This window comes from Phyllostomus hastatus, unplaced genomic scaffold (genome assembly GCF_019186645.2).
Source record: "Phyllostomus hastatus isolate PE091 unplaced genomic scaffold, TTU_PhHast_1.1 phas_scaffold_755, whole genome shotgun sequence".
Classification (NCBI taxonomy): domain Eukaryota; kingdom Metazoa; phylum Chordata; class Mammalia; order Chiroptera; family Phyllostomidae; genus Phyllostomus; species Phyllostomus hastatus.
Window position 1 is genome coordinate 2,663,847 of NW_025334039.1, and position 26,098 is coordinate 2,689,944.

Genomic DNA, 26,098 nt, shown 5'->3' on the forward strand with positions numbered 1-26,098 from the left:
CCTGGGTTGTGGGTTCGGTCCCCAGGTGGGGTGCGTACAAGAGGCAACCAACCTATTGCTGTGTCTCTCTCACATCATTGTCTCTCTCCCTCTTTCTCCCTCTCCTCCCCTCTCTGTAAAACGAGTAAAAGAAAAAAAATTAAAAACACATGAACATTGAAGTAAAAGCACTTCTTAAGATCTCCGATGAGACACCGTGTCTAACACATTCCACCAGGGTAAAGACGGATCTTTTCCCCGTGGGGAGACCCTGGTCCTCAGCGGGTTTCGCAAGCACGCTCAGTGATGACAGGGGTTGGGGAGGGAGGGCGAATGGGAGTCACGCTTGATGAAAGCAATTTCTGGAATAGTCCAACAGGTAGAGTTCGGAGGCCCCGCCCAGCCAGGCTCCCTGCGCACTGCCCCCAGGTGACTGTGGCGAGCCTGCCGCCTCGGCAGGCAGGCCACCTGGGTTCATCCCTCGGCTCGGCCCCCACTCACTGGGAAACGCTGTGTAGGTTCCTTCATCTCACTTCCTTTCCTCACAGGGGAAACAGCAACACTGACATTACGTGTTTTACTTATTCAGCAGATACTTAGCACTCACCGTGTACCCAGCATATTATGAGCTTTTTACAAATATTAACTTCACTTAACTTGTTTAATTCTCACGATAACCCTCTGAGAAAGGCGTTATTATGATTAACCGATAGTACAGATAAGGGGAACAGGGCACAGAGGGGTTAATGAACTTGCTCATTGCCACACAGTTAGTAAGCAGGAGTCAGGGTTTGAACAGAGGCGGTCTGGCTCCCGAGTCTGTCCTACTCACTACTGTGCACAGCCCAGCTCTCGGTGATGTGCTGGCAATTTCTGGGCTTCAAAGGGATTCCTCGTGCATGGCTCTGGATCTGCACCCCCAAAGTCTGCACCCCCAAAGGCCTAAAGAGTTCCCATACCATGACCTTCCTCATCAGTGATAAAAAAGCTACTGTTTTTTGCAGGCTCGTCAGGTACCAGGCACTGTGCGGAGCGCTCACTTTCCAGCACTTCCCCTGATCCTCTCTTGAAGGGGCTCTTGTTGTTATTGTTACTCCCGTCCTATTGGCCAGGAAAGTGAGGCTTGGCCTGCGTGTGTGACACCAGGGCCCGGGCACCGCGCAGCAGGCAAAGCTGAGTCCCAAGTTCACATCCCCGTCTGGCTCCTACTTGCCACCTCGGAAAGGTAACCTAACCTCTCCAAGCTTCTGCTTGTTTCCCATCTGCAACACACGCCTGACAATGGTCCGTTTCTGTGCGAGGATTAAGGCAGATCCTCCATCCGAACCACTCGGCACAGAGGGCGATAATAGTTGCCCAATACGTGAAATGCATACTTATCCCTGTGCCATTATTTTCTAATTGTAGGTCTTCCGCTCGGGGATTTAATCAGACCATCTGGAAGTCCCTCTCTCCCGTCGCCCTCCAACCACACAAATGGCTGGTGCCCGGAAGGTCTCTTTGCACCCCCAGCAGTTCTGGAGCCTGGCCCGTCTGAGCCCAGCCCTCGCTGCGGTGGTCACTTGCTGGGCCTTGGGACAGCTCTGCTGTGGCTCCCTGGGTTCCTCACCTCCCTTTCCATGCGTTTCTCTTCTCGTGCATCCGGGTCTCACCAGCAGGCTGGCAATCTGGGACAGAGCAATGCCCAAGGCCCCTCTCAGAGACAGCTGCCTGGGGTCAGCCCAGGGGGCTGTGTGGTGTGTGTGTGTGGGGGGGACGCTTGCCCTACTCTCAAGGAAGATGCCAGAGCCCACCGCTGCAGGACTCGGGCTGAGGTGCTTGGCTGCTGCAGGGGTGGCGTGAGTCAGGAAGGCATGCCTACTCCGCTGCCTGGGCCCTCGCACCCCATGAGGTGGTTTCCCAAGGCTAGTGGGCAGGTTAGTTGCCTTGGAACAGAATAGAAATGTTAGCAATAATCAGAGACAAAGGAGTATTGACAGTTTCCCTAACACGCTATAGTTTAATAATAATAATAATAATAATAATGCCCGACACTTTTCAATAGCTTTCCATGTGCCAGGCATCCCCCGCGTAGTGGCCCACCTCAGCCTGGAAAGAACCCCACGCACTGGGCCCTGTTCTCGTCATTTCCCAGGTGAAACACCCGAGGCACGGAGGTCGTGTCCCGTGCCCAGGGTCATGCAGAGCACAGGTGGTGGTGCTGGCATTCAATCCAGGCAGGCTGGCGCCTGAGCCTGTGCCTCCATCTTCTTTTTGCCTTCATAGGAACCCCGAAAGGCAGGTTTCGGCACTCCCATTTCACAGACGAGGAAACAGAGCCCCAGAGGGGTTAAGTATCTTGCCCTAAGGTCACTGGGCTCCTCCTCTTTCCATTTCACCCCAGAGCTGTCCCCTCTCCAAGTCCAGGCTTCAGTGAGGCTTAGGTTTGTGTGTGTTCCCACACCGTCCCAGCCCAACTCCGCAGACCCCGGGGTCATAGAATGTCTGCTCCGTGCCACACACTGCGGACGCAGCGAGGCCCACGGGGTGAGGTTTCTGCCCCGGAGAGGCTCAGGGGCGAAGGGAAGTGCCAAGATGCATTCACGCCCACCTGAGAGCGCCACCTGCAGGCCAGGCCCTGCCTTAGGTGCCGGAGCCCAGCAGAGAATGAGCCTGACCAGGGCCTCACCCTCCCCGGCTGTCATGGAGAAGGATGCTAAGCAAACTGTCTGGCTACACAGGAGACTCTGGAATTGAAAATGCAGATGCTCAGGGGAGAAAAATGAGAGGACAACACTAACTCAAAACAGTAATTAAGGATCAAGCTGCCAGCCTCCCGTATCTCTCTGTGGGCACACCGGTGAGATTTATAACATCCAGGAGCAGACACCAGCGCTGATTTCATTTATCTGGATACTCAGGAGCTCACTGAAGGGCGGCAGGAAGATGCACGGGTGCTGCATTCACAAGCCGGCATGGCCTAGCCCCTCGCAGAGTAACCCTGGGCAAGTCTCCCACTCGCTCGTCTATAAAACGGGACAGCAGCACCTATGCGGTAAGGCTGTAGTGAGGCATGACGAGCACAGGAATCTTGTCTGGCTATGCTGGAGGCACTCTTTGAGGATGGCACGAACCTAGAGAACGTGGGGTGTGTGATGCTGACATAGGCTGGATTTCTAGAAGATGGGGACCTAGGTGAGCCACCCGAACGGCAGGAGAAACATTACAGGCAGGCAGCACCCCCACTGAACAACACCCAGGCCAGGGGTGGAACACAGGGCTCATCTCAGGCAACGTCTGACCCTTTGGTACGGCTGATGGGAGTGCGGTGTTAAGGAGGATTCTGAGGCCACGTCTAGACCTTGCCGGGAAGGAGAAACCCTACAGAACAGGGGCCTATGGGATAGTTCTGAAAGCAACTGGTAAGGCAGGAACGGGACCAGGGGTTGTACGTCACGGCTGTACCGCCCATGAGCTCTGTGAGCTTGGGTAAGTTCCCATTTTGCAGGGACAGCCTCAGTTCCCTCATCTATTAAATGGGTGTGCTGGCTAATCAAGCATGGACATTCTCAGAGTTTATCACATGCTTTCTGGTGCTCGGGTACCACTCTTCCCTATGCAATAGTTTTTCTGCCTTACTCCATTCCACCCAGCATTTAGCTTCTCTGTTTTTGCTTTTATTTCATAACAGACACTTATTACCACGTCCAAGAGGATCCCCTGGGGAAGAAATGCGTAGCAGTGGGTGCTCACTACACCTCAGCATCCCTCCTCTGCTTCTTCCTCACAGAGATACAGAGCCGCCCGCCTTCGTGGGGCTTTGGCTGAGCACGTGGCTGTCCAGCTTGAGATTACATTCCCTAGAAATTAGGAAATTGGAAAAAGTAGCCATTCGGATCCCCTATTGTATGTCTAACAGTGTGCAAGGAACAGAGTGCTTGCTTCCCTACTCAAAATATTTTATTGGTTTAATAATAATAATTAATAATAATAGTAATAGAACATATAATAGCATTTATCGTGTGCCAGGAACAATTCTAACTTTACATATATACAAACACACACACACACACACACACAAAACCTATACATTATCTGTGATTGAGCACACACACACACATGCTTATTTACATATATGATCTTATCTAATCCTCTCTGGGACCCTAGAACAGTGATCTTCATCTTTCAGAAGAGGAAACAGCACAGAGAGGCTAAGACACTTGCCCCAGGTCACAGAGCCTGCAAGCCACAGAACTGAGATCTGAACCAGCAGGCTGTAGCTACAGCTCTGCTCTTCACCCACTCCACTGCCTCTCCGTGCTGCCAAAGGCCTCCATGTTCGCCAGGATACCATGCAGCTGCTGCCTGGGTAAGTACCAGGTGCCAGGTCCTGGGCTGCGTGCTAAACAAATGTAAATCCCCAACCATAGGTTCCAAATCCAAGGCCCTTTTGCAAGTGCCCCTCTGGAAAGGTTCCCTCTCTCAACCATTTCTTCTTTCTTGCCATTGCAGCCAACAAGGCCTGCTTCTCATTCTGCAGGCACACCGGCCCCCCCACTTTCCCGCCTGCCTGCCTGCTGTGCCACTCGGTTCCACTCCTCTCCTCTGCAGTCTGCTTTCCTTTAAGTTGTATTCCAGAGGCAAGTGCCCCGGAACAGCTTCTGACTCGCTGAATCCCAGAACGTCAGTGCTGAAAGAAAGCACGCAGCTCAACTGCTGACTTTCTTAAGATCAGGACACTGGAAGCCTGAGGAGGGTCAACTCGTCAGAGGAGTCTCAGAGGTACTTCGGAGCAGAATCCACGTCTTCTTCTGAAGTCATTTAGCAAGTCTCTGGATATCTTTAGGTTTGTGCAGGACAGTGATTCTAAACGAGGAGTGATCTTGTCACCCAGGGGACATCTGCCAATGTCTGGAGACACTTTTGGTTGTCACAGCTAGGGAGATGCTACTGGCGTCTAGCAGGTAGAGGTGAGGGGTGCTGCTAAAACGTCCTACAATGGACAGGATAGCCCCCTCGCCCCAATGTCAAAAGTGCAGAGGTTAATAAACCCTGGTGGAGGGGAATACTATTCTTTTGCATCATCTCTTGTATGTCAAGCAGCTGCCATCACAGGATTCTGTCTGTGTGCCAGTATAATGGAGCCTTCAGAAATAAATTGTGAAATGGCCTGAATCAAACACGGCTTTCCCTCCCCCTGTCATCCCCCTCTCTCCTCAACATATTTTCCCAAGAAAGCCAAATTCCCTTATGTGGGTTTCAAGGGCCCCAACTGATGTTTTCCCTTTTCTTCGGGGTATCACAAAGATGAACAAATTGAGACTTTGCTGCTGAAGCAAGTCACATCAAGATCTCCATGCAGTTTTCTAAGGAAAAAAAAATTGTATTATTGCAGCAAATGGAACATATAATGCTTGCAAAGTTCCTAGGAGAACTCTTTGTCCACAAATTGTGCCCACTTGCTGTTTCATGCTGCTACTAAAGCACAGAAAAGAGCCAGCTCATTAAACCGTCCTTGGACAAGGTAAACAAAGGGTGATTCCACAGCTTCCTCCGGCCAATCTTCTCTGCCTCTCGAGAGATACTAAAGGGCCTGGAACCTTCCTCCTTCTTATAAGTAAATGCCCAGTTAGTGGCAAAAGCTACTGTGTTTATCTTCTCCCACAACAGAAATTCTTGGTGTGTTCAAACATGTGAAAAAAGATTGATCTCAAATGCAATGGCTACAAACTCAGGAGACTGAAACTAGCGTGTTTATATCTGAATGTGTTGTCATATTATTTTGAGTAGAAAATAATGAAGCAGTATTACACATCTCTGGATTCAGCATCATGGCTTATTTTAAGGGTTGAAAGTAAGGCCCATCCCTAGAAAAGGGAGTCACCCCTGATTTTCACAGTCCTTAATGTATATCCCTTTTCGGCAGAGACTGGTTGTTGTCCTCCAGAATCATTTATCTTCTTCATGTATGGTAGGACCTGAATTTTTAGCTGGGTACATGGCTGCTCAGTTAAAGACTACATTTCCCAGGTTCTCTTGCAGCTAGACATGACCACGTGACTAAATGCTAACCAATAGGGAATGACAAACATTATGTATGCAATCTCTGGGGCACGCCCTGCCCTTCTACTTTTCCCTCTTCCCACTAGATCACAGGTGGCAAACACAAGGTCTAAGGGCCGAATCTGGCCCTCTACCTTATTTTATCTGGCCCTGCACCTTGTTTTCACTTGGCGGCAGCACCGAGTTCTCACTTAACTGTTAAGGAGTAGTTACAGTTATACAGTCCTAAAATTACATTCGGCCCTTTGAAGGCAACTTCGAGGTTGATGTGGGCCCTCGTGAAAATGAGTTCGACACCCCTGCACTAGATAGATGTAGTCCTGGAGGGTGGGGGGGTGGGGTGGGGGTCGGCCATGTTGGGCCACGCAGAGGAAGGGTCACTGAAGGAATGGCAGAGCAACAAGAGGGAAGGTGCTCGGGTCCCTGACTTGGAGTTGCCATAATAGCCCAGGACTGCTTATACCTGGATTGTTGTACGAGGGAGAATGTTAAACTCTTGCTTTATCTGTGCTACAGGTATTTTGCATGTCCATTAGAGCTCATGAATCTAGATCCTAGTTAATCCGTTGCACAAATGGTTCTGAAGTTGCAATCAATTCAGTGAAGCACACGGGAATCGCTAAGTATATGCTGGCTACTGTGCTAGGTGCTGGAGATTCAAAGATGAACACAGACACACACTGTCTTGAAAGGAAGTCTAGAAAGAACTGATGGTGTTCTTTTTAACAACGGTCACAAATAAACATGCCAATTCCTGAGGTGCAAAGCAAAGTTCTCATGTTATGTACCCCAAATGCGTTCCTAGTAACACCAGTCCCGTAAGATGCCCTATAGCAGGTTCACAAATTTTTTTCTGTAAATGTTTTAGGCTTTGTGGGGCCATACAGGCTCTTGTCACTCAGGAGAGTGACCACTCTGTGAGGGCCACTCAGCTCTACCACTGCAGTGTGAAAGCAGCCATCAGCGACATGAAGCCAGTGGGTGTGGCTACTTACATGTACAACCTTCTTTACAAAAATAGGTAGTAGGCAGTTACAGTTTGCTGACCACCACCCCGCCCCACCCCCAGTCTATGGTAAAATATCTAAATAGGATAACATTCTCTTTGAGATTTACAAGAAACACAGGATGTTAAAAGCACTGATTTTTTTAAAAAGCCTATTTAATTTTCTTTAAGCCAATGTTTCCCAAATTTATCGAACCACTTAACACTTATTTAAGTAATGCTTATCAGTATCTCAGAACTGGCCTTCTAAATGTGCTGCTGCCAACACCAGCTAAATAACATTTTTGCTAATGAGTTATGTGAAGCACACGGAAAGTACAGAGTACAACAGGGACCACCTCCATGCCCAGCACCCAAGCCAGCTGGAAAAACAAAGCATCGCAATGCAAAGGCTCTGGGCACCCGTCCTGACTCCACGAACACTTCCATCTCCTTGGGATTATCTCCTCTCCTGAGTTTGACCTTCACCATCCCCGGCATGCTTTATACTTTTCACCACTTTTATAAATTCCTAACAAGATATGGACGGTCCCACATGTTGGCAAACTTTATGTAAATGTTAGCATACTACACAAATCCTGCCTCGCTTTTTCCCCCCTGCACAATGTGACCTTTCTGGGATTTAGCTGTGTAATAGCACGCGGACCTAGTTCATTTATTCTCATTGTTACTTGATATTCCACGTAGGAACCTACCATAATTTATTTATCTTTTCTCCTGTAGACAGACAGCTTGTCTCTCTTCCTTTCCTTTTTCTGTTGCTATTACAAACAGCGCACCTGTGGACACCTTTGTCCATGTGTCCTCATTTCCATACGGAGGAGTTTCTCTGGGGTAGAGGCTGGTGAATACATTTAGGTGATTTTGAGTTTCCTTGGGGGAGGATTCAGAATCCCCTCCCGTGGTGTTTAAGAGTTCTCGCTGTTCTGTATCTTTGTTCAAATCTGCTATCACCAGACTTTACAGTGGTTGCCAGTCTAATGGGTATGAAATACGTTCTGGGCGTGGTTCTGACTGCATTTCCAGGATGATGAGTGAGGTTGAGCCCATTTCATATATTTCTCAGAATATTTCTCCGTTGTCCTGACAGGGACCTCTGGCACTGGACAACGGCGATGACGCTAGATTGACGCTGGGGCTGACGTGCACCCGGAGTCCCCGGTCAAGCTAAGGCTGTGGGCTGAGCTGCCGAGACGAACGTGGGGGCCTTGTTCAGAAGATGCGTTCACCTTTTCCAATGTTGATCCTTTGATTGGAGCTACTTTTTTTCATAGAGAGAACTTAGAACTTGGGCTTTGGAGCCAGACAGACTGAGTTCAAATCCAAGATGGGGCACATTCTCCGTGTGACCATACACAGGTCTCCTGACCTCCCGGAGCCCCGATGTCCTCAGGTATAAAAACAAAATCACATCTCTCGAAGGGCTGGATGACAACTGAATGGAGCAGGGAAGCACCCAGGACAGTTCTGCCCCCCGCGGGTTTCCGGCTGTCAGTTCCCGGTATCATCTTGTAAGATACAGGAGAGGGCATGAGCTGCAGCTCCACTTATTTCCGTTACCTGCTACATGCCTCAGTTTCCCCCACAGGTCAATGTGGTTTTCCATTTGCATAACTAACATCAGACCACGAAATCAAATAATCTTCAGAGCTCGAAGGGACTTTGCAGAGCACCGAGTCTGATGGTCCCCACCTCCGTAGGGCGACCTAATGACCTGCTGGAGGGTGAGTCCTCCTGTGATGACCACAGACTTTTTGAAGGATGGGACCCACTCCTTCACTGTTACCCAAAGCACCTTTGTCACGGCTGTGAACGCAGTGCTTTGTACTGAGCCCACGGCTTTGTAGCAAGCACTGGCTGCTTGACTTAATTGCTAAGGGAAGGTAATGTTCCTGTGTAAATAATATTTTAAACCTGAGTTTCGGAGGTTTGCTGGCAGATGAGTAAATAAACACTTTGGGCTGAAATTGAACAGACTAAGAGTGTGCCAAAAAAAACAAAAAGCTCACTCCCCTGGGAGCCACCAACCCCATATGGCAAATGGCGTCCCCTCCACCTGGCAGCTCGAACTGGAAGCCCTCGTTTGGAAGAGCTCCAAATGCCATGGAAGAGGTAGGCCTCTGTGTTGCTGTAAGCACTCAGTGTTTCTGTTTTGCTTTTAACACTTTGGAAGCACAGAACAAGTTCCAAGTGTTGGCAAACTGTCTGTCGCCTGCAATCTGGCTCCCGCCCACGTCAGGCTGCTGGAACTGCTGCCGTCAAGGGTGCCGACGGCTCTCCCAAGCCCGGCGGCCTCCTTTCTGTCCTCCTCTCTTCCGCTGGTGCGGCAGCCTCTGATTCTTTCTGGTGACCCCTCTCCACCTTGGTTCCCTTGGTTTCTGCGACCTCCCCTTCCTTGGGCTTTTCTCTGCCCTGGGCCCCCTCCTCCTTCAACTCATGAGGAGGCTTCCTCATCCGTCTCCTCCCGCCCCCCGCCCCCCGCAATGTCATTCACATGCCTGACTTCAAAGGCCACCTGTTTGCCAGCATGTCCCCCGACACCTATTTAGTGAAGGCCTTTCTTCTAAGTCCCGCGCCTGAATCTCACCTGCCTCTGTCTCCCTGTTGAAGCCTTGTTGCATCTGAGTTAGTCCAGGAAAAGTCTCAGTCTGTTTACGTACAGCATCACCAAACACTTAGGAATAGCCTTTTGCATCATTCATTCATTCAAATATTTATTAGGCCCCAACCATGGGCCAAGTTCTGTGGCAGGCCCCACGATCAAGGAAACTCATTTCTGCCCCAGCCCTAAAAAAGAGAAGGAAGCCAACTGCTGAGATAAAGTCCAGACTGTGGTTCTTTCTTCTGGAATATTCCACACCCCCTAACCTCTGCTCACTTGAGACAAGACTCTGCCAACCAGGGGCCATTTTTGCATCTACACGTCTTCCTTCCCTTCTGTTAATGACCCCATTTAAGTTGCAGATGAGTAAATAAATACCTTGGGCAGAAATTTAAGACTCAAGAGTGGGCCCCTCCCCCAAAAGTCCCCACTCCTCTGAAAGCCAAACCCCGTATGACCCACGACACGCCCTCCACCTGCCAGCCTGAATCGGAAGCCCTAACTTGGAAGGCAGCCCCGAATGCCTCTTAAGATGTAGTTGAGTACAGCTGGTGATGGACACTCAACTGCTTTGGACAAGGTTCGGGACTCTCGCCAGTGATGGTTTTGAAAATCTCACACTTCAGAGAAAATATCAAGCCCGAGTCACCCAGAGGAATTCTAGAGCCACTGGGATGGGGTCAGTGGTCCCCGAGCCAGTCGGCCCCAGGGGATTCTCTTCCTGCCTCAGGTGTTGGGGGTGGGGGGAGCGGGTGACTCACCAGCAGTGGGAGGAGAGTCAAGACACGCCTGCCCTCAGCCCGGGCTACAGACCGTATCCCCGACGGTGCTCCACCTCACCTCTGCACGAGTTTTTCCCTCCCTCGCAGGAAGCTGAGCCGACTGTTTCTGGCAACCAGAAGGAGCTGAGCTTTCTGGCCATGGGTAGGGGTTCAGGGGAGGCAGGGAATAAGAATAATCACTAATACATGACGTGCACTTACTATGGGACAACGGTGTATCACAGTAGCAAAGGCAGGCGCGCTCCCTGGTTTACCAGCTACACGGTGCTAAATGGTTGACCTACACTATTGTACTGAACCCTTCTCACCACCTTAGGAGATGGGCGTACTATTGCGCCCCATTTTACAGACACAGAAACAGGCCCAGAGAGGTGACTGACTTGCCTAAGGTCACACAGGGAAGGAGTGGTCACGCCAGGATTTGAAGTCAGGCAGCTGGGCTGGAAGCCTGCACGCCTCACCACGGTGCTCTGCTCCCTCTCCACCAGACGAGAGGGTGAGCACTCCCTTCCCCGGCAGCTCTGTTCCCACGGAGAAGCCCGACACAGGCTCTCTCACTGCCGCGCACGACCGAGTGGGACAGCACGTTGCACTGAACAAAGCCGAGCCCGAGATGACTGCTCCCGCACTGTCCTTGTCCTGCCCTTGTTAAAACCATCCCTCGCTACACATTCTCCCAGGGCAGAAACCTCAGAGTCACTTTTCAACACACAAATTCGGTAAGGGCACTAGGTATAGCCTGGACATGCTACAAAATCCAACCTTCAAGTAAGGTCCCCTCCCACCTCTGTCCCCCAGTGTGATGGACCGAATTATGTCCCCTAAAATGATATGTGGAAATCCTAACCCTAACGCTCTCCCCCCATACCAGTGACACTGCAGCTTTATCTGGAAATGGAGTCCTTGTAGATGTGATCAAATTAAGATGAGGTCATTAGGGTGGGTGCTGATCCAATACGACTGGTGTCTCCTAAGAAGAGGGAGATTTGCGCTGAGACGCAGGGGAAGCAGGGCGCGTGCAGAGGGAGGCAGAGAGCAGAGCGACCCGACCACAGGCTAGGGAATGCCTGGGGCTACCCGAAGCGGGAAGAGCCCAGGCAGGATCCTCCCCCAGAGGCTTGCTGGATTTGAACTTCCAGCCCCCAGAACTGTAGGACACCAAAGGCCCGCTGTGTGCAGCCGTTCAGTCTGCAGTGCTTTGTCGGAGCAGCCCCGGGGAGCCCATACACCCAGCTTGCCCATTCCCCTCTCAGAGTCAGCCCTGGTTACCAGTGTCGCTTCCACCCTCCCGGAGACAGTCCAGGCAGGGACAGCAAATACATGTGTGTACGTTTCACCCAGGGCGACACTTTATACACTGTTCTGTGTGATCTTTTTCAGTAGGTGACCTGCCAGGGCTGTTTTTAAAAACTGTGGTGAAACATATTCAGTGCCCCCTCATCTAACATATATATACACGTAACATAATTGCATGTAACCACAAAACATGAACTCCCCATGTCCTCTCCCCGCTGCCCTCCCTCACCCTCCCACCATTGGCCACTAAGTCCTGCTGCCTGCTGCCCCCACACTGATGTCAATGCATTAGCGCCTCCTGGAAGACGGGAAATGCCCTATCCCTGATCCTGGGACAGTCACTTGGGGGCTCAGCTGTCCTCCCCTGACCGTGTCAGGGACAGGCCACGGAGCCTGCTCCAGGAGCCGAGCTGTGGGGGGCAGCCCTGCACTCTGCAGGCTCGTACCCAGCACCTACTGTGTGGAGGGCAGGCAGAGGGATTGAAATAATTACTGAAAAAAATCGAGTAGATGTTCTAACATAAGGCAACAACGATCTGGGTCTGGGAGAGCTAGACGTGCAAGAGGGACCGTGCGACCTGGGTCCTGAAGAATAAGCAGATTTACCTGGTAGAGAAGGTGAACAGAGGAGACGAAGGAGGAGGCATTAGCAAAACAAGTCCCCGCAGAAGGAGCCACCTCTGTGAAGGCCTCAAGGCGTGAGAGCGTGCTGGAGGGAACGTGAGGACTGCAGACCCAGAGCCTGGAGTTTTCAGCCGCTCAGCTCTCAGCCTGTGGGCCGGGCCCTGGGCTGGAAGTTTGGCTGAATTCAGCCCGGGAGGGTCTCTCATGCTGTCCCCAAGAATTTTGACTATATCCTGCCGGAGGTGGGAGCTGTCCCAGAGTATTAGGCTCCTGGGGGGTCACCATGGGACCTGCAGCGTGGACTGTATGTCTACGCTGGAGGTGAAGAAGGGGCTGGTGGCATCCATGGCGGCACTTCTGTGGCCATCCAGCTGCTGGAGAGGCCGTGAGGAGCTGTGGGACTTGTCTGGAGCCAGCCAAGGACAAGGGCACTCAAGGGGAGAGGACAGAGTGGTTCCGACTGGGAGGCCGGGAGCCTTCCAGGGCCCCACAGAGCCAGGCCAGGCCCAGGTGCTCTGCCTTGGCAGGTGACCTCCTGCGGGAGAGAGTGGGGAGGCCTCAGGTCTGAGTTTGGGGATAGAGGTGGATGTGACCAAGGGAAATTGCTGGCAGAGATGCGGTTCAACATCACCCACCCCCGGTCTCTTCCATGAGCCCCGGGGCCAGAACACCACCTATACCTCCAAAGCAGGAGTGTGACGCTGTCCCTTCCCCTCCCAGGTCCCCAGGTGCTCCCCGAACACCTCATCGACCTCTCCCTCCCTCCCCACACCCTGTGTTGACTTTTGTTGTAGAGCTCATACTCTGCAAAATTCTCTTTCTCATGTATCTGTTCACTATTGCTGCTGTCTGCGGCCTCTCAGCAGGGACGACTCCTCCTCTGAGACCAGAACGAGACCGGCTCCATCGACAGGAGGCAAGGATTGCATGTAGAGCACCTTGCCCTCTTTTTTAATCCTCACCCGAGGATATGTTTATTGACTTGAGAGAGAGAGAGCAACATTGATTGGTTGCCTCCCGTCTGCGTCCCGACCCACGACTAAACCTGAAACATAGGTACGTGCCCTGACTGGGAATCACACCGAAATCTTTTGGTTTACAAGACAATGCTCCAACCAACTGAGCCGCCTGGCCAGGAGGAGCATCTCTCCCTGTGACGCCGAGGGCTGGAGTTCCCTTCGTTCAGATGATCCTCTTTTTGAAGTGCCATGGCTGTTTATAGAGCAGCGATTTTCAGCCCTTTTCATGACACGGCACACGTAAACTAATTACTAAAATTCTGCAGCACACCAAAAAATATATGTTTTGCCAATCTGACAAAAAAAACAAACCAAAACAAAACAAAACACACCAGGTATAATTTTGACTTGTTCACACTGGACGGCTATGGTTTTGGCTGTTGTCATTTTTTTGGACAATCTAAGGGAGACGAGGTCAGTGTCCCTGATTAAGTGGGCAGGCATTGCATGCTGTAGAAATCCTTGTAGCACCCCAGTCGACAATTGCTGGTTTACAGGAACGAGGGCCAGCACCCCAACAGCACGAGGCTGTCTCCCATGTGACCTCTCTGGGCAGCAGCTGGGGCTTCCCTGACTCGGTTTCCCTGCAGCCAGCACGGGGCCTGGTGGGCCGTTCATTACACCCCGGACATGCTTGGTGAACAAGCCCAAACTTTCAGCTGTCATTACAGGGCAATGCAAGAGGAACCGGAATTTTAGGACAGGTACACACACGTAGCACAACCTGGACCTTAGAACCCAGTCTGACCCCTCGCTGGACGAACTGCAAAACCTCGAAAGGTGCCCAGGAGACCTGGGGAAGGGTTCAAGGTAGCAGATCAAACAGCGATGTGATTCATTACATTCACACATGACCTTGTCCAGTCCAGGGGTGTCCAACCTTTTGGCATCCCTGGGCCACCCTGGAAGAAGAAGAGTTGTCTTGGGCCACACATGAAATACATCGTGACACGTCATCGCAAAGCAAATCTCACAATGTTTTAAGTAAATGTATGATTTTGTGTTGGGCCACATTCACGGCCATCCTGGGCCGCATGCAGACCGCAGGCTGTGGGTTGGACCCCCTGCTACGCCGAGGTTCCTCCTCCCAGAGAGCAGCTGTCACCCCATCTTTACAGCGGGTGAACCTAGCCCTGTGTGAGGGCCGGAGTGACTTGCCCAAGGTCTCCTTCTAGAGAGCAGCAGACCCAGGTCCCAGCATCCAGTGTGGGGCGTGGCCCTTGGTCGTCGCTCAATGAACGTAATGACAGAGTGAAGGAAAGGACGCGATGGCCCAGGTCTCCTGAGTCCCGTCCCATTGCTTACTGTGCCTTACCTCCCCCAAACTTATCCCCACGGGGACAGCCCCAAAGCTGGTTTGATTTAAGAAACACCTGCAGAAACACGAACCATTTCTTGGAGGGAGCTCACGGTTCTAACAACCCCAACTCCTGTGGGTCGGTGCCGTTTATCCATTAAGATAGGATCTGGGAAGAGCCGTTATGACTATTATTTTAACACAGCCTCACTTTGGAGCAGAAACACTGCCTCTTAGAAATATGGGAAAAACAACTTTGTGTTTTTAAAATGTTTCTAAACCAATGAATTTTTTAAAAGTACAAACCCTGCCAAGAGGGTAATATTTGTTCTTTCCCTTATTCTATTGCCCCTTCCCTACCTCCCAAAGGGCAGGAAAGGGGAAAAAAAAAGGCCAAATCTCCCTGGTTTAGATGAGCTGATGCCTTAATTAGGGAAGAATGAATGGGTCGCCCCTTACACACGGCAGCCGCATCAAATGGTATTCCTTTTGAATAAACCTGATCTCCGTGGTGAGGCTTTACTGTAGCTGAGGAAAGAGCAAAGCAGAAATCACACAGCATTTGACCAAGGTCACTCTGAAAGTCAATGGCAGCACTGGCGTCAGACCTGGGACTCCTCGACTCTGGTCGCTCGGTCCGGCCGCGTCCCACCAGGAAGCCTCGGCCAGCTGGTAGGCAATTATAAGCGCTAACAGTCATGGACACTAGCCGCCAACACCACGGTCCGAGTTCCAAGTTCCTGCGTTTGTTGGACTGCCAAACCACCCCTACTTTTCTGGGGCTGTTTATGTAGAAAGAGGAGTTCAGCTCTGACGGGCTCAGCATGAGGAGCCAGTCTGGCAACTTCAAAGAAGTTGAATGTCTGGCAGCATAAAGAGACGAGGAGACTGTATTTTTTTTTACCTCCCCAGGCCCAGACCTCCATTCTCAGCCTCTCCTGCCTCATAGTAGCTGTGTGACCTTGGACAAGTTCCACAGCCTCAGTTAGCCTCAGCTTTCCTCTCTGCAAAGTGGGATAACGCCATGAAGACAGTCAGCGCCAGGTGCAGAGTAAGAAGAATACCCGTGTGCATAAAACTAGTTCGATCCTGCTACCTGCAGACGGCAGGCAGCAATTCCGACCTCACGTCACATTGAATGAGACTGGAAAGTACAAGTACAGATGTATCTCTGTGTTGCCTCCACTGACAAAATAGGTATCTAAAAAAAAAAACACCCTCATTCACCCATTCACGTGCTGAATCCAGGCTAGTTAATGGAACTTGTACATTTATAGTTGTCAGGAAAGCTAATGAAATGCCGTATTTTAATTTTCTCTTTAAAAATCATTTCTGAACTTGGAAATTGAGCTGGAACAATCAATTAGTATGTTTCCTGCACACAAATCACCCTTCTGGAGACAAAGGAGTCATGCATTGAGACACCAATGAGCAGAAACAGCCTCGAGACGGACACGGAACCGACTTCCCGCATTCCCCGACTCTGCGTGCGTGCACTCTTGCCCGAGCGAGGGTCACACTCATGCCCGAACACCGGCGCCGGAGCCTCGAACTGGACAGGGCTGAAACTGAACCGCTGGGTGTGACTATCAGAAGGACGCGCACCTGGTCACCAGACCATGTAAGGGAAGCTCCGTGTTGGAGGATGGGCAGAGAGACGAACAGTGGCCCCGGAAGCTCAAGTGCAGACTGTGGAATTATAAGGATCGGCAGCATCTGGAAGAGGGCTATCAGGGTCTTCCCAGAAGGCTGAGTCTAGGTCTCGGGTGGGGACCAGAACACTTGGTTATATCTCTGGATGTCTGGGTTTTGATATCCGGTTCCTATTTCTGTCAAGATCTGTGGGATGTTGGGAGAGTTACCTAATCTTGCTGGGCCTTGATTTCTTCCTCTATGAAATGGGACAACACTACTTTCCTGGATGACAGCAACAGTGTTTGTTTAGGAGGCTTACATAAGAAAGGGTTAAAAGCCTGTAAGAATATAAAGCAACACCTAGGTAGGAGCCTGTCTCCTTACGTCAGGGACACAGACTTGGGGCAGTGACAGCTGACAAGGCCAGGTTGTGAGCACTTCCTCCTTTCAGGCATTGTCTGTGTAGGTGCTTCAAGTTCATGACCCCACTTCCTGCTTGCACCCATCTCGGAGGGGAGCTGCTATTACTATGCCCATGAATGGGTGGGAAAACTATGGTCCAGAGAGGACAACTAGCTTGCCCAAGGTTGTATGGCTAATTAACCACAGCAGTGGGATTTGAACCCAGGTAATGGGACTCTGCGGCCCAGCCTCCTAACCTTTAAGCCATGGCATCTCCTGGGAGCGTGAAAAACAAGGAGTACTTTGTCAGCAAGCGCTAAGGAAACATCTTACTTTTCTTGCCACCCGGCAGCCCCAGGCCTGCTGCAAGGGGGACAGCTGGAGCCTCAGGGTCATCCCAGGTGGCACTTGGGGCAATGAGCAAGGGTGGGGGAAGTGAGCCTGCAGGTCAAACGCCACACCCAGGAGAGAGGAGGCAGGAGAGTCAGGTGGGCAGAGGATGGACTTTGGATAATGAGCCACAAGGATCTCATCCCGGGCACCTCCACTTACAAGCGGTCCCACCAACAGCTTCCTAGTCTGTAAAAGGGGAAGATTACACTAACCCTAGGAGGCTGCTTCCGGGATTGAAGGAGACAAGTAACCAATACAACTGTCTGATTGCAATAGATGCATGCACATAGTAAGGGCTCAATAAATAGGTGCTTCTCAGCCTTTTCCGAGACCTGCTGTTATTCTAGATGACAAGGCGTGAGGAACGGCAGCACAGCCAGGAACTGCCTAGACAGACAGCTGAGGACAGTACAGCACAGAGGTTAGAACGAAGAGCCGGGGGCCTGGGCTGCCTGAACTCAAACCCTGGCTCCACTGCTTACTAGTCCTGCGCCCCCTGGTGTGCTACTTAACCTCCCTGAGCCCGAGGTTCCTTAGCTGTACAGTGGGCATACAGGCATGCACCTGGTAGGGTTTGGGGACTAGCAGATATAATTAATCCGTGTAAAAGCCCTTAGAACAGTGCCCAGCACACAGTAAGCATTCAATAAACGTGAGCAACGATGACTTGCATCAGCACCCTGCACGGTCTTGGGCTGAGGGCACCTTTGGGCCTCCGGTGGGCTATTTGTGTTACATTGCAAAGGCTCCACCTCCACGTCAGATCCCGGAAGGGTGGCAATCTCTCCAGCCTAGCCACACGGATTGGGCCCGATGAACGTTACAGGAAGGACGGTTTCTCATCCGCAGGGCAGTGGGGATTTGGAGATGCTGACAAGGACCACCTGGCAAACAGTGCAGGGACTGGGGAGCCTGCACACCCTCCCCGCTGCGTTCCTGTGCTGTCTGCATTTGGAGCCAGTTTTGACTCAGCAGAGTGAGCTGTTGTTTTATTTCTTTTGCTTTGGACAAAAATGAGGCCCCATAAATAACTCCCACCCGGATGGAGGGGAGACCTGGATACAGGTCTGAGAAGCAGAGAGAGAGAGTCACTCCATCCCCATGTACGTGAAAAAGCAGAAGTGCGCTCTTACCCAGCTAGAAATTTTACTCTGCAAGGCTTTGTTAGAGAATTATAGGAAAGTCATAATTTACTTCTTGTGGAGAGAGAAAAGGAGAGGAAAGCAGGAGAGAGGAGGAGAGGGGGAGGGGAGACAGAGAGAGAGAGAGAGAGAATAGGAAGAACACCAACAGAACCAAGGCACCCAATATCTTGCAATCCAAGAATCGGAGCATTCCCACACAGCCTTGTTCCTGTCCTCCACCCCAGGAACTCGAGGGACCCGCTTATTGTTAAGCGCAGTCTGTCATGTAAACCAGCCGGGTCTCAGTCCCAGCGAGGCAATCTGCTCGCTTGAGCAAGCCGCTCTGCAGGACTCGGGTTGGAGGGGTGGATGCAGTGAGTCGGAGCCCCGCGGGCTGCCCGCGATCTCCCCGCAAGGGCGCCCGGCCCTCCCAGCGCCCCGCCCGCCGCCCGTACCTGAGCTGGCGCGGCTCGCAGTCCACGCCCGGCAGCAGCAGCCGGGCCGCCTGGCGGACGTCGTCGCTGTCCATGGAGAAGCTGCGGCGGTGGCCGGCGTGCGCCACGGCCACCCGGATCCACTCCATCAGCGGAGGCAGCACGAGGAAGGGCCTGTATGGGGGAGGGACGTGGAGACAGGTTAGGGCGGCTCGGGCTGCGGGGGCTGCCGGCTCGGCCCCACCCCCCAGCCCCCCACCTCCCTACCCCCACCCCGCTTCCCCCGGAGGCCCTGCCTCTGAAATCCGGAGTAGTGGGAGAGCCTTTGGAGACATCCCGACCGCTCTGGGGACTTCGGGGTAGGCTCTCCCGAGTCTCTGGGCCTCAGTTTCCTCATCTGTAAGCCTGGGACGAAGTGACTTTGAAAGCCTAAGATGGGACTCTTCTGAGGATTATCTCCCTCAGAGATCATGTGAACGTAAAGGAGATGACTCACTTAAAGCACCAAGCACTGGGTCTGGAACCTCCCCCCCCCCCCTCCCCCCCCCAGTGCCTGGGTTGTTGGTACGTGGGGCTCCCTATTCTGGGCCCAGTGTTAAGGCGTCCGCCTGCTCTCCCTGGCCATCCCCGGCTGGCTCCCCGCCACCCCTCTGCGCTCTCCCAGCCCTGAGCTCTGTCCAAGCACCGGGCTTTAGCACCCAGGGAAGGCGGAAAGAGAGCCAAGCCAGCAGCAGGCAGCCGCCAGTCACAGCCAGCAGCGAAGCCCGGGCCCAAGGCGGGGGAGGGCCACTTCCCCCGCCCCCAAGCTCTGAGAGCCTGCGGGTCCTCAGCAGCTCCCGGGATCACAGCAGGGCGCCCAGCTCCTTGAGAAAACTAACTTGAGGCAAGGCCTGTGGCTCAGCTATAACTTTCTAAGTGCTGGACACCTGCGCCAGCTTCCTATTTTTTTCCACCGATCACTATAAACTCTGTCCTCACATGAGAATTAAGGGGTGGGGGTGGGGCAGGGGCTTTTGAACAACAAGACTGATACCTCAGTCCTATCAGGGGCTCTGATTTAACTGGTAGTTTTTAAAACCTTCCCCATATGAATTGAAGGGGCATCCAAATGATCCGGAGGGCTTGTTAAAATACAGATTGCTGGGCCCCACTCCTGGAGTGCTGGACTCAGCAGATCAGGGAGGTGGCCAAAGATCTGCATTTCTAACCATTGTGGTGCTGATGCTGATAATGCTGGGCTGGGGGCCACACTCCAAGAATTCTGCTCTGAGGTTTTTGTGGGGGTTTTTTTGAACTTTTATTTTAATTTACTATACACATCTAAATTTTAGGAAGTTACTAGGTAGATGAACTTTCCTCTGTAGGTCTAATTTGATCTTCAGTTACCAATTTCCGAGACCTTTCCGATAGCTTATCCCCTATTGTCAAATGTGCTCTGAAGTGAAGAGGCAAAGAGAGACCCTGGAACCTTCCCACGAGACTGGCGTGGGGGCGGGGGGTGGCTGGAGAGCGTGAGCCGCAGACACTGCACCCTGGAAACAAACACTCATTCTTGGAATAAGAGGGCGTCACATCGATGAAGTCACCAAGTCTGTGTGGCGTGACTGTTCTCTCAGGGTTCTGAGGTGCCTTCTCTTCCGTGAGATCTATTTTATACTTGTGTTTGCTCCGAGGTATTGATAGAGGGCTGGGGAATAGCCTGGGGTGTGACTGAGTGTGTGCGTGTGCACGCGCGTGTGTTAAAATGCACATTCCCGGCCTTTTCCCCAGAAATGTTGATTGCACAGGGTCAGGAATACAGTTTGAATAAGCAGCCCCCATGACAATGGTTTAGGAAGAACAAGGACCACACTTTGAGAAACAGACTGTGCAGGTCAAGAAGGTATCTAACCACTCAGCAGGGCTGGGACTAGGGCGAGGCAAGTGGGACGACGAGGGTACAAAACCTAAGGCAGCCAGGTCATGCAAAAGCCTGTCTTGCCTCATCCCAGCGGGGGTGCTGCCACTCAGTCCAGCACGGTTGCCATGGGAGCGAGAGGACGGTAAACAGATAGGGTTACAAGGCAGCAAACCCATGCTATGTGCAGATGCCATAAGCTTCCCACCAAGATTTTGGTGACGGGGTCCAGTTTTCCTAGAGACCAGGCCATTCATCCAATGGTAATAATATTAAACCATTAAGCCTTTTTTTTTTTTTTTACATTTCATCTCAATTAATCCCATTCATGATCTTGTCTAGATGCTTGGACCCACCCTACGTGCTGCTGGTTATGATTGCGCCTGTGTTCTAGATCAGGAGACGGAGCGTGTGGAGGCTAAGCAGCACGCCCGGGATCAGAGGGTGTGCAAGTACGAAAGAGCTGGGGGTCAGACACGAGTCGCCTGACCGCACAGCCCATGCGCCATGACCCCATGCGATGCCCACATTCTCTCGGCCACTTTCCCAGCACACACTGTTACCCAGCATGCCCCTGTTACCCCAGGCCAGCTGCTCTGGCCATGGACCCTTGAGGCCATGCCACGTTCAGTCCTGCTGACGCAGCTCAGACCCTCGTCTGAACGGCCTTCAGCCCTTTCAAAACTTACACGCCACTTAACCTTCAAACCCCACCTCTCCCTCAACATCTCTCCTGATAACTCCACTGCCCCTGGCCCCTCCCAGGGAAGACCCCCACTGCACTGGCCTGACCCCACGGCCTTGCACATGCCCCATTAGAATAGAAACTGCATAGCAGGGGCCTGGGGCTGCTTACTTAGTTCACCAACCCAGCCCCAGCCCCAGCCCCAGCCCCAACCCCAGGATACTGGCTGGCAGGCTCTAAGCATTTAATAAATATTTGTGCATGAACCAGACTGGTATTTACGAGTGTTTTACTAGGTGAAATGGATAAAAATCGAGCCTGTGGACTCAGGGAGCTGAGGGGCAGACTCCTAGACTATTTCTGCTGGAATCAGCCTGCTGCTGAGGCAGGCGCCTGCACTCCCTCTTTCTCTCCATCACCTAAACTGAATTAGGCACTCAATAAACACTCGCTGACTCGAAATTGAATTGGATTCTACTGTCTCAGGTGAGCAGGACTTATTTCTGACACCGTGTTGCCATCACTGCCGAAAGCAGGCTCGGGTGCTCAGGAAGAACTGCATGCCTGCCCCCCCCACGCCCCCAACCCCGCTCGCCCCGCCCAGGTTGTTGTGCAGAGGCACCCTCACCCCGCCCCCTGCTGCTCCCCTGCCTTTCCTTTGCCTGGGGGCCCCCGAAGCACAGCCTACAGCTGCCAGTCCTGCCCTTGGCTGCCGACTTTCCCGTGGGATGCCCGGGCCTAGGGCAAGCAGCCAGGTCCCGATGAATGCCGAAGAGGAGAGCGAGGCTCGGCTGCCTACACAACAGCACCTTGACCAAGGCAGCTGGTGAGCTTCAGAATAAGAAACCTTGATCCCTAGGAGTCCAGCCTCCTGGGGAATTCTCTATGTACCTATTCTCGCCTTCCACATTGCCTCCTTCTCGTAGCTCTGACCTCAATAGTTTATAAGCTCGTGAATTATTTGCCAGCGACGCATTGAAAAGTCTCCTTATCTTGTTTACTCAGAGGGGGAAAGGAGTACGACATGATGTTTCTTTTGGAGGAGCTGGAGATGGGAAAGGATCCTCGGGCCTCGAGTTAAGGAGGAGGGAAAGCATGCTGAGGGCAAAAAGACCGCATTCTCCTTACAGATTGTTCAGGTTGACCTTGCCCCATGGGCTCGGGACTTTGGCCTGCAGAGGTCTGTGGTGAGTGGGACCGAGAGGAGCTCACGACCGAAGGAAGCAGTCCTGCAGGTCGTTTCAGCATCAGAATCACCAGGGCCGTGTGTGGGAATGGTCCAGGCTCTGGTTTCACCCCCCCTACCCTCCCTGAGTTTTGGTTCAACAGGCCTGGGAATCTGCATTCTTTATAAGCTCCTCTGAGCATTCTGGAGCAAGCCGGGTTTCATAACCCCTGACCGGGTGGCCCGGGGTGATCCGAGCTGTGGGGGGCACGATCAACTCAAACTGGGCAGTGGCTCCTGAAGTCTGTGCGATGGCGCTGGAAGCGAGGGTCCGTGGGGTGGCACCACAGGCTCTAGAAGGCAGCAAACAGCCCAGATGGCTTTTTGCAGGGTCAAGGAATAAGTCAGCTCAGGAAGTCTGTTGGGCCCAGATTCAAGTAGACCGAGAACATACACTGTGGGGCCTTTCTGAAACCTGTGGATGGAGCTGGTGCTGACGATGACCATCTGGGTGTGGGCGGGGAGGGGCTGGGTGCTAGGGGGGGTGGTGTCCTGTGCGGGTGGGAGAAGCGCCGTTTGGGATTCGGCAGCATGAATTCCGGCCCTGACTGTGGATCCACGGTAGGACTCTGGCTCCAGTCTGTAAACGTTTGTCTCTCAGTGTCTCCGTCTGTGCAGTGGGTGGCTTTGGACCAGAGGGGCTATTTTGGGGGTTGGCAAACCTTTTCTGTCAAAGGCTTGAGAGCAAATATGTTGGGATGATGGGCCGCACCGTCTCTGCTGCAACTGCCCAGCTCTGCCATTACAGAGAGAAAGCAGCCACAGAAAATAACGTAAATGAACGAACGTGGCTGTGCTCCAGGAAACCTTCATTCACAAAATCAGATGGTGGGCCACAGCTGGTGGACCCTGGGTGTATCTCCAAGTCTTCCTCCTCAAAAGTCTTTGATTCTATTGAAATCGCCAGCTGCTCGGGACCTTAGGAGGGGTCTAGTGCGTGGAGCAGGGAGGAGGGGAAGAAGCATGTGACGGTGGTACTGATGGGGACACAAAGTCAGCAGTCTCCCAAGGGGACAGATGAGAAACACGTAAACCAAGACGTAACAAGGCCGTCACAAACTGCGATCCGTGTGGGGGCGCTGAGACAGACCATAAACAGATTGGGGGTGGGAAGGCCTCTGGAGGAGCTGACAAAGCCTCTAAGATGTGAAGGAATCTGCCATATGCGAATAATGTGTGTGTAAAAGGATGGACGTTCCAGGCAGCCGTAACAGACTGTGCAAAGGCCCTGAGGCAGAAAAGGCCTTCGCATCTCATCAAGGCTCTCCCACGCATCACATCCTGTGTGTCCCTGCGGGGCAGACGGGGCGGTGAGCATGTGTGTGAGGAAGGGGCACTGCGGCAGGCGGAGTCACGGCCCCCGAGGCCACCAGGCCCTGCTCTCCAGAACCTGCGGTTGTTGACGGCGAAAGAGGTTCCGCAGGTGTGATTTGGTTACGGGTCTTGAGAAGGGAAGCTTATCCTGGAGTATCCAGGTGGGGCCTGAACACTGTCACAGGGGTCCTTAGAAGAAACAGAGGGTGATTGGACAGAGACGACACTTGAAGCAAGATGTTCTGCCGCTGGCTTTGAAGATGGAGGCTGGGGCCACAAGCCGAGGAGTGCAAGGAAGGCAGCTCTAGAAGCTGGAGAAGGCAAGGAAATGGGTTCTCTTCTCAGAGCCTCCGAAAGGAAACAGCCCTGCCAACACCTTGATTTTTGGGCCGCTGAATCTGATTTTGGGCTGCTGACCCCCAGGGCTGTAAGAAAATCCGTGTGTGTTGCTTTAACCCACCAAGTTCGTGGTGATGTGTCACAGCTGCCACAAGAAACTAACGGGATCACAAAGCCAGGGGAATGCCAAGGTCATTGTAGGTGAGGTTGGAGACACCGTGGCAAAGATCATGGACCGAGAATGAAAGCATGGACCAAGAATGAATGAATGAATGAAAGAATTCCACAGGGCCCTGGAATTCACTGCAGGAGCCACCACTGCCTCATTCCCGAGGTCAGAGAAAATACCCGTTCATCTAGGCTGACTTGTATCCCCTTCACGTTCGTATGTTGAAGCCCTAACACTCAGTCCCTCGGAATGAATGTAACTGTATTAGAATGAGGCCACTAGGGTGGGACCTAACTCTGTGGGACTGGTGTCCTTATAGGAAGGGGAGATTAGGACACGCAGAGAGACACCAGGGGTGCGTGTGCACAGAGGGGCACCCCTGTGGAAGCGGTGGCAGGGGAGCGGCCATCTGTGGGCCAAGGAGAGTGGCCTCAGCAAAAAAATCAAACCAGCTGACACCTTGAACTTGGACTTCCAGCCTCCCGCACTGTGAGGAATATCTCCTGCTCAAGACACCCAGGCTGTGCTAATTTGCTATGGAAGCCCTGGCAGACTGATACACCTGTGATGTGATTTAAGTCCTGCCTTGCCTTGGAGGTTTTAGTCTGTGGTAGGGGAGCTTCGACTGGAACCTCAGACTTTGTAGAGCGCTGATGGTTTTTGGTTCCTTCCCTTTAACTTGGTGACAACAGTGGATGAATTGAAAGCCATCTGGAGGCTGTGCAGCGCAGGGGTTAGAAGCTCTGGCTTTAGAGAGACTGAACAAAGTTTGGACTCTGGCCCTACCGGCTAGCTGTGCGACCTTGCACAAGGTATTTCAATCATCATGCCTTCATTCTCTCACTAGCAAAATGGGTTCATAACAGTATCTACTTCGGAGGGTGGGGTTGGCTGAATGATGGCCTCCAAATCCTGATCCCTAGGACCTATGCCTGTTACCTCCCCTGGCAAAATGAAGTTGGCACGTGCGATAAAGTTAAGGATTTTGAGAAAAAGAAGACTATTTGGAATGTTTCAGGTGGGCCCTTCAACGGAATCCCAGGGGTCCTTGGGAGAGGGAGGCAAGACGGTCACAGGAGGGAGTACAAGGCGTGATGACAGGAGAGGCTGAACTGATGCAGGAAAGGGGTCATGAGCCAAGGAAGGCACGTGGGCCCCAGAAGCAAGGACACAGACCCTCCCCGGGAGCCTCCAGGAGGGGCCAGCCCTGCCGACACCCAACGGGAGACTGATTCTGTACTCCTGACTCCCAGGACTGGAAGGTAATACATGTGTCGTTTTAAGCCTTTGTGTGTGTGCAATTTTTTTTTTTACACAGCTGCAGAAAACTAATATAGACAGTTACTGCAAGAATCGGATCTGATAACATACACAGCCTGGCACCTGGTGCCAAGAAGGTGCCAGGGAGTGGCAGCTGCTGCCACCACCATCATCATCATCACCAGCGTTGTTCTCCACGCCACCCACCCTTGTCTCCGCCAGGCGGAGGAAGGGCTTTGCTACACAGAGTGACACTCCGGCCATCTCTTTTCAAATCAAGGCAAAGCTCTGCGGTTGCTCTGCCTTTACTTTATAAATCGCGTGGCCCTGACTTTTCATCTTTGTTATTTGTGGAGTCTTTCTAACGCTCGAGAGGAATTTAGAGGTTTTACCGTGGTTTAGAAAGCTCATAATTCCAGAGATACAGGGAGTGAAGGAAAAGCAGCAAAATTGATAGGAGACCATCTCCAGTGCTGGTTTCTATAGCAATATTCACTGTCATCTCGTCGTATTTGTGGGCACCAGAGTGAGGAGGATGGCGGGGGTCAGAGGTGGCCATACTGGGTGCTGCTGT

General features: G+C 52.3%; 1 protein-coding gene across 1 annotated transcript in view; it reads right to left on the minus strand.

Moving 5' to 3' along the window:
• The window catches only part of BTBD11 (BTB domain containing 11), a 260,130-nt gene that overhangs the window by 42,236 nt on the left and 191,796 nt on the right, over nt 1–26,098 (minus strand). The window contains exon 4 of the mRNA XM_045826636.1: nt 18,657–18,809. Coding sequence (XP_045682592.1) covers nt 18,657–18,809 — 153 coding nt within the window. The remainder of the gene's footprint in view (nt 1–18,656; nt 18,810–26,098) is intronic.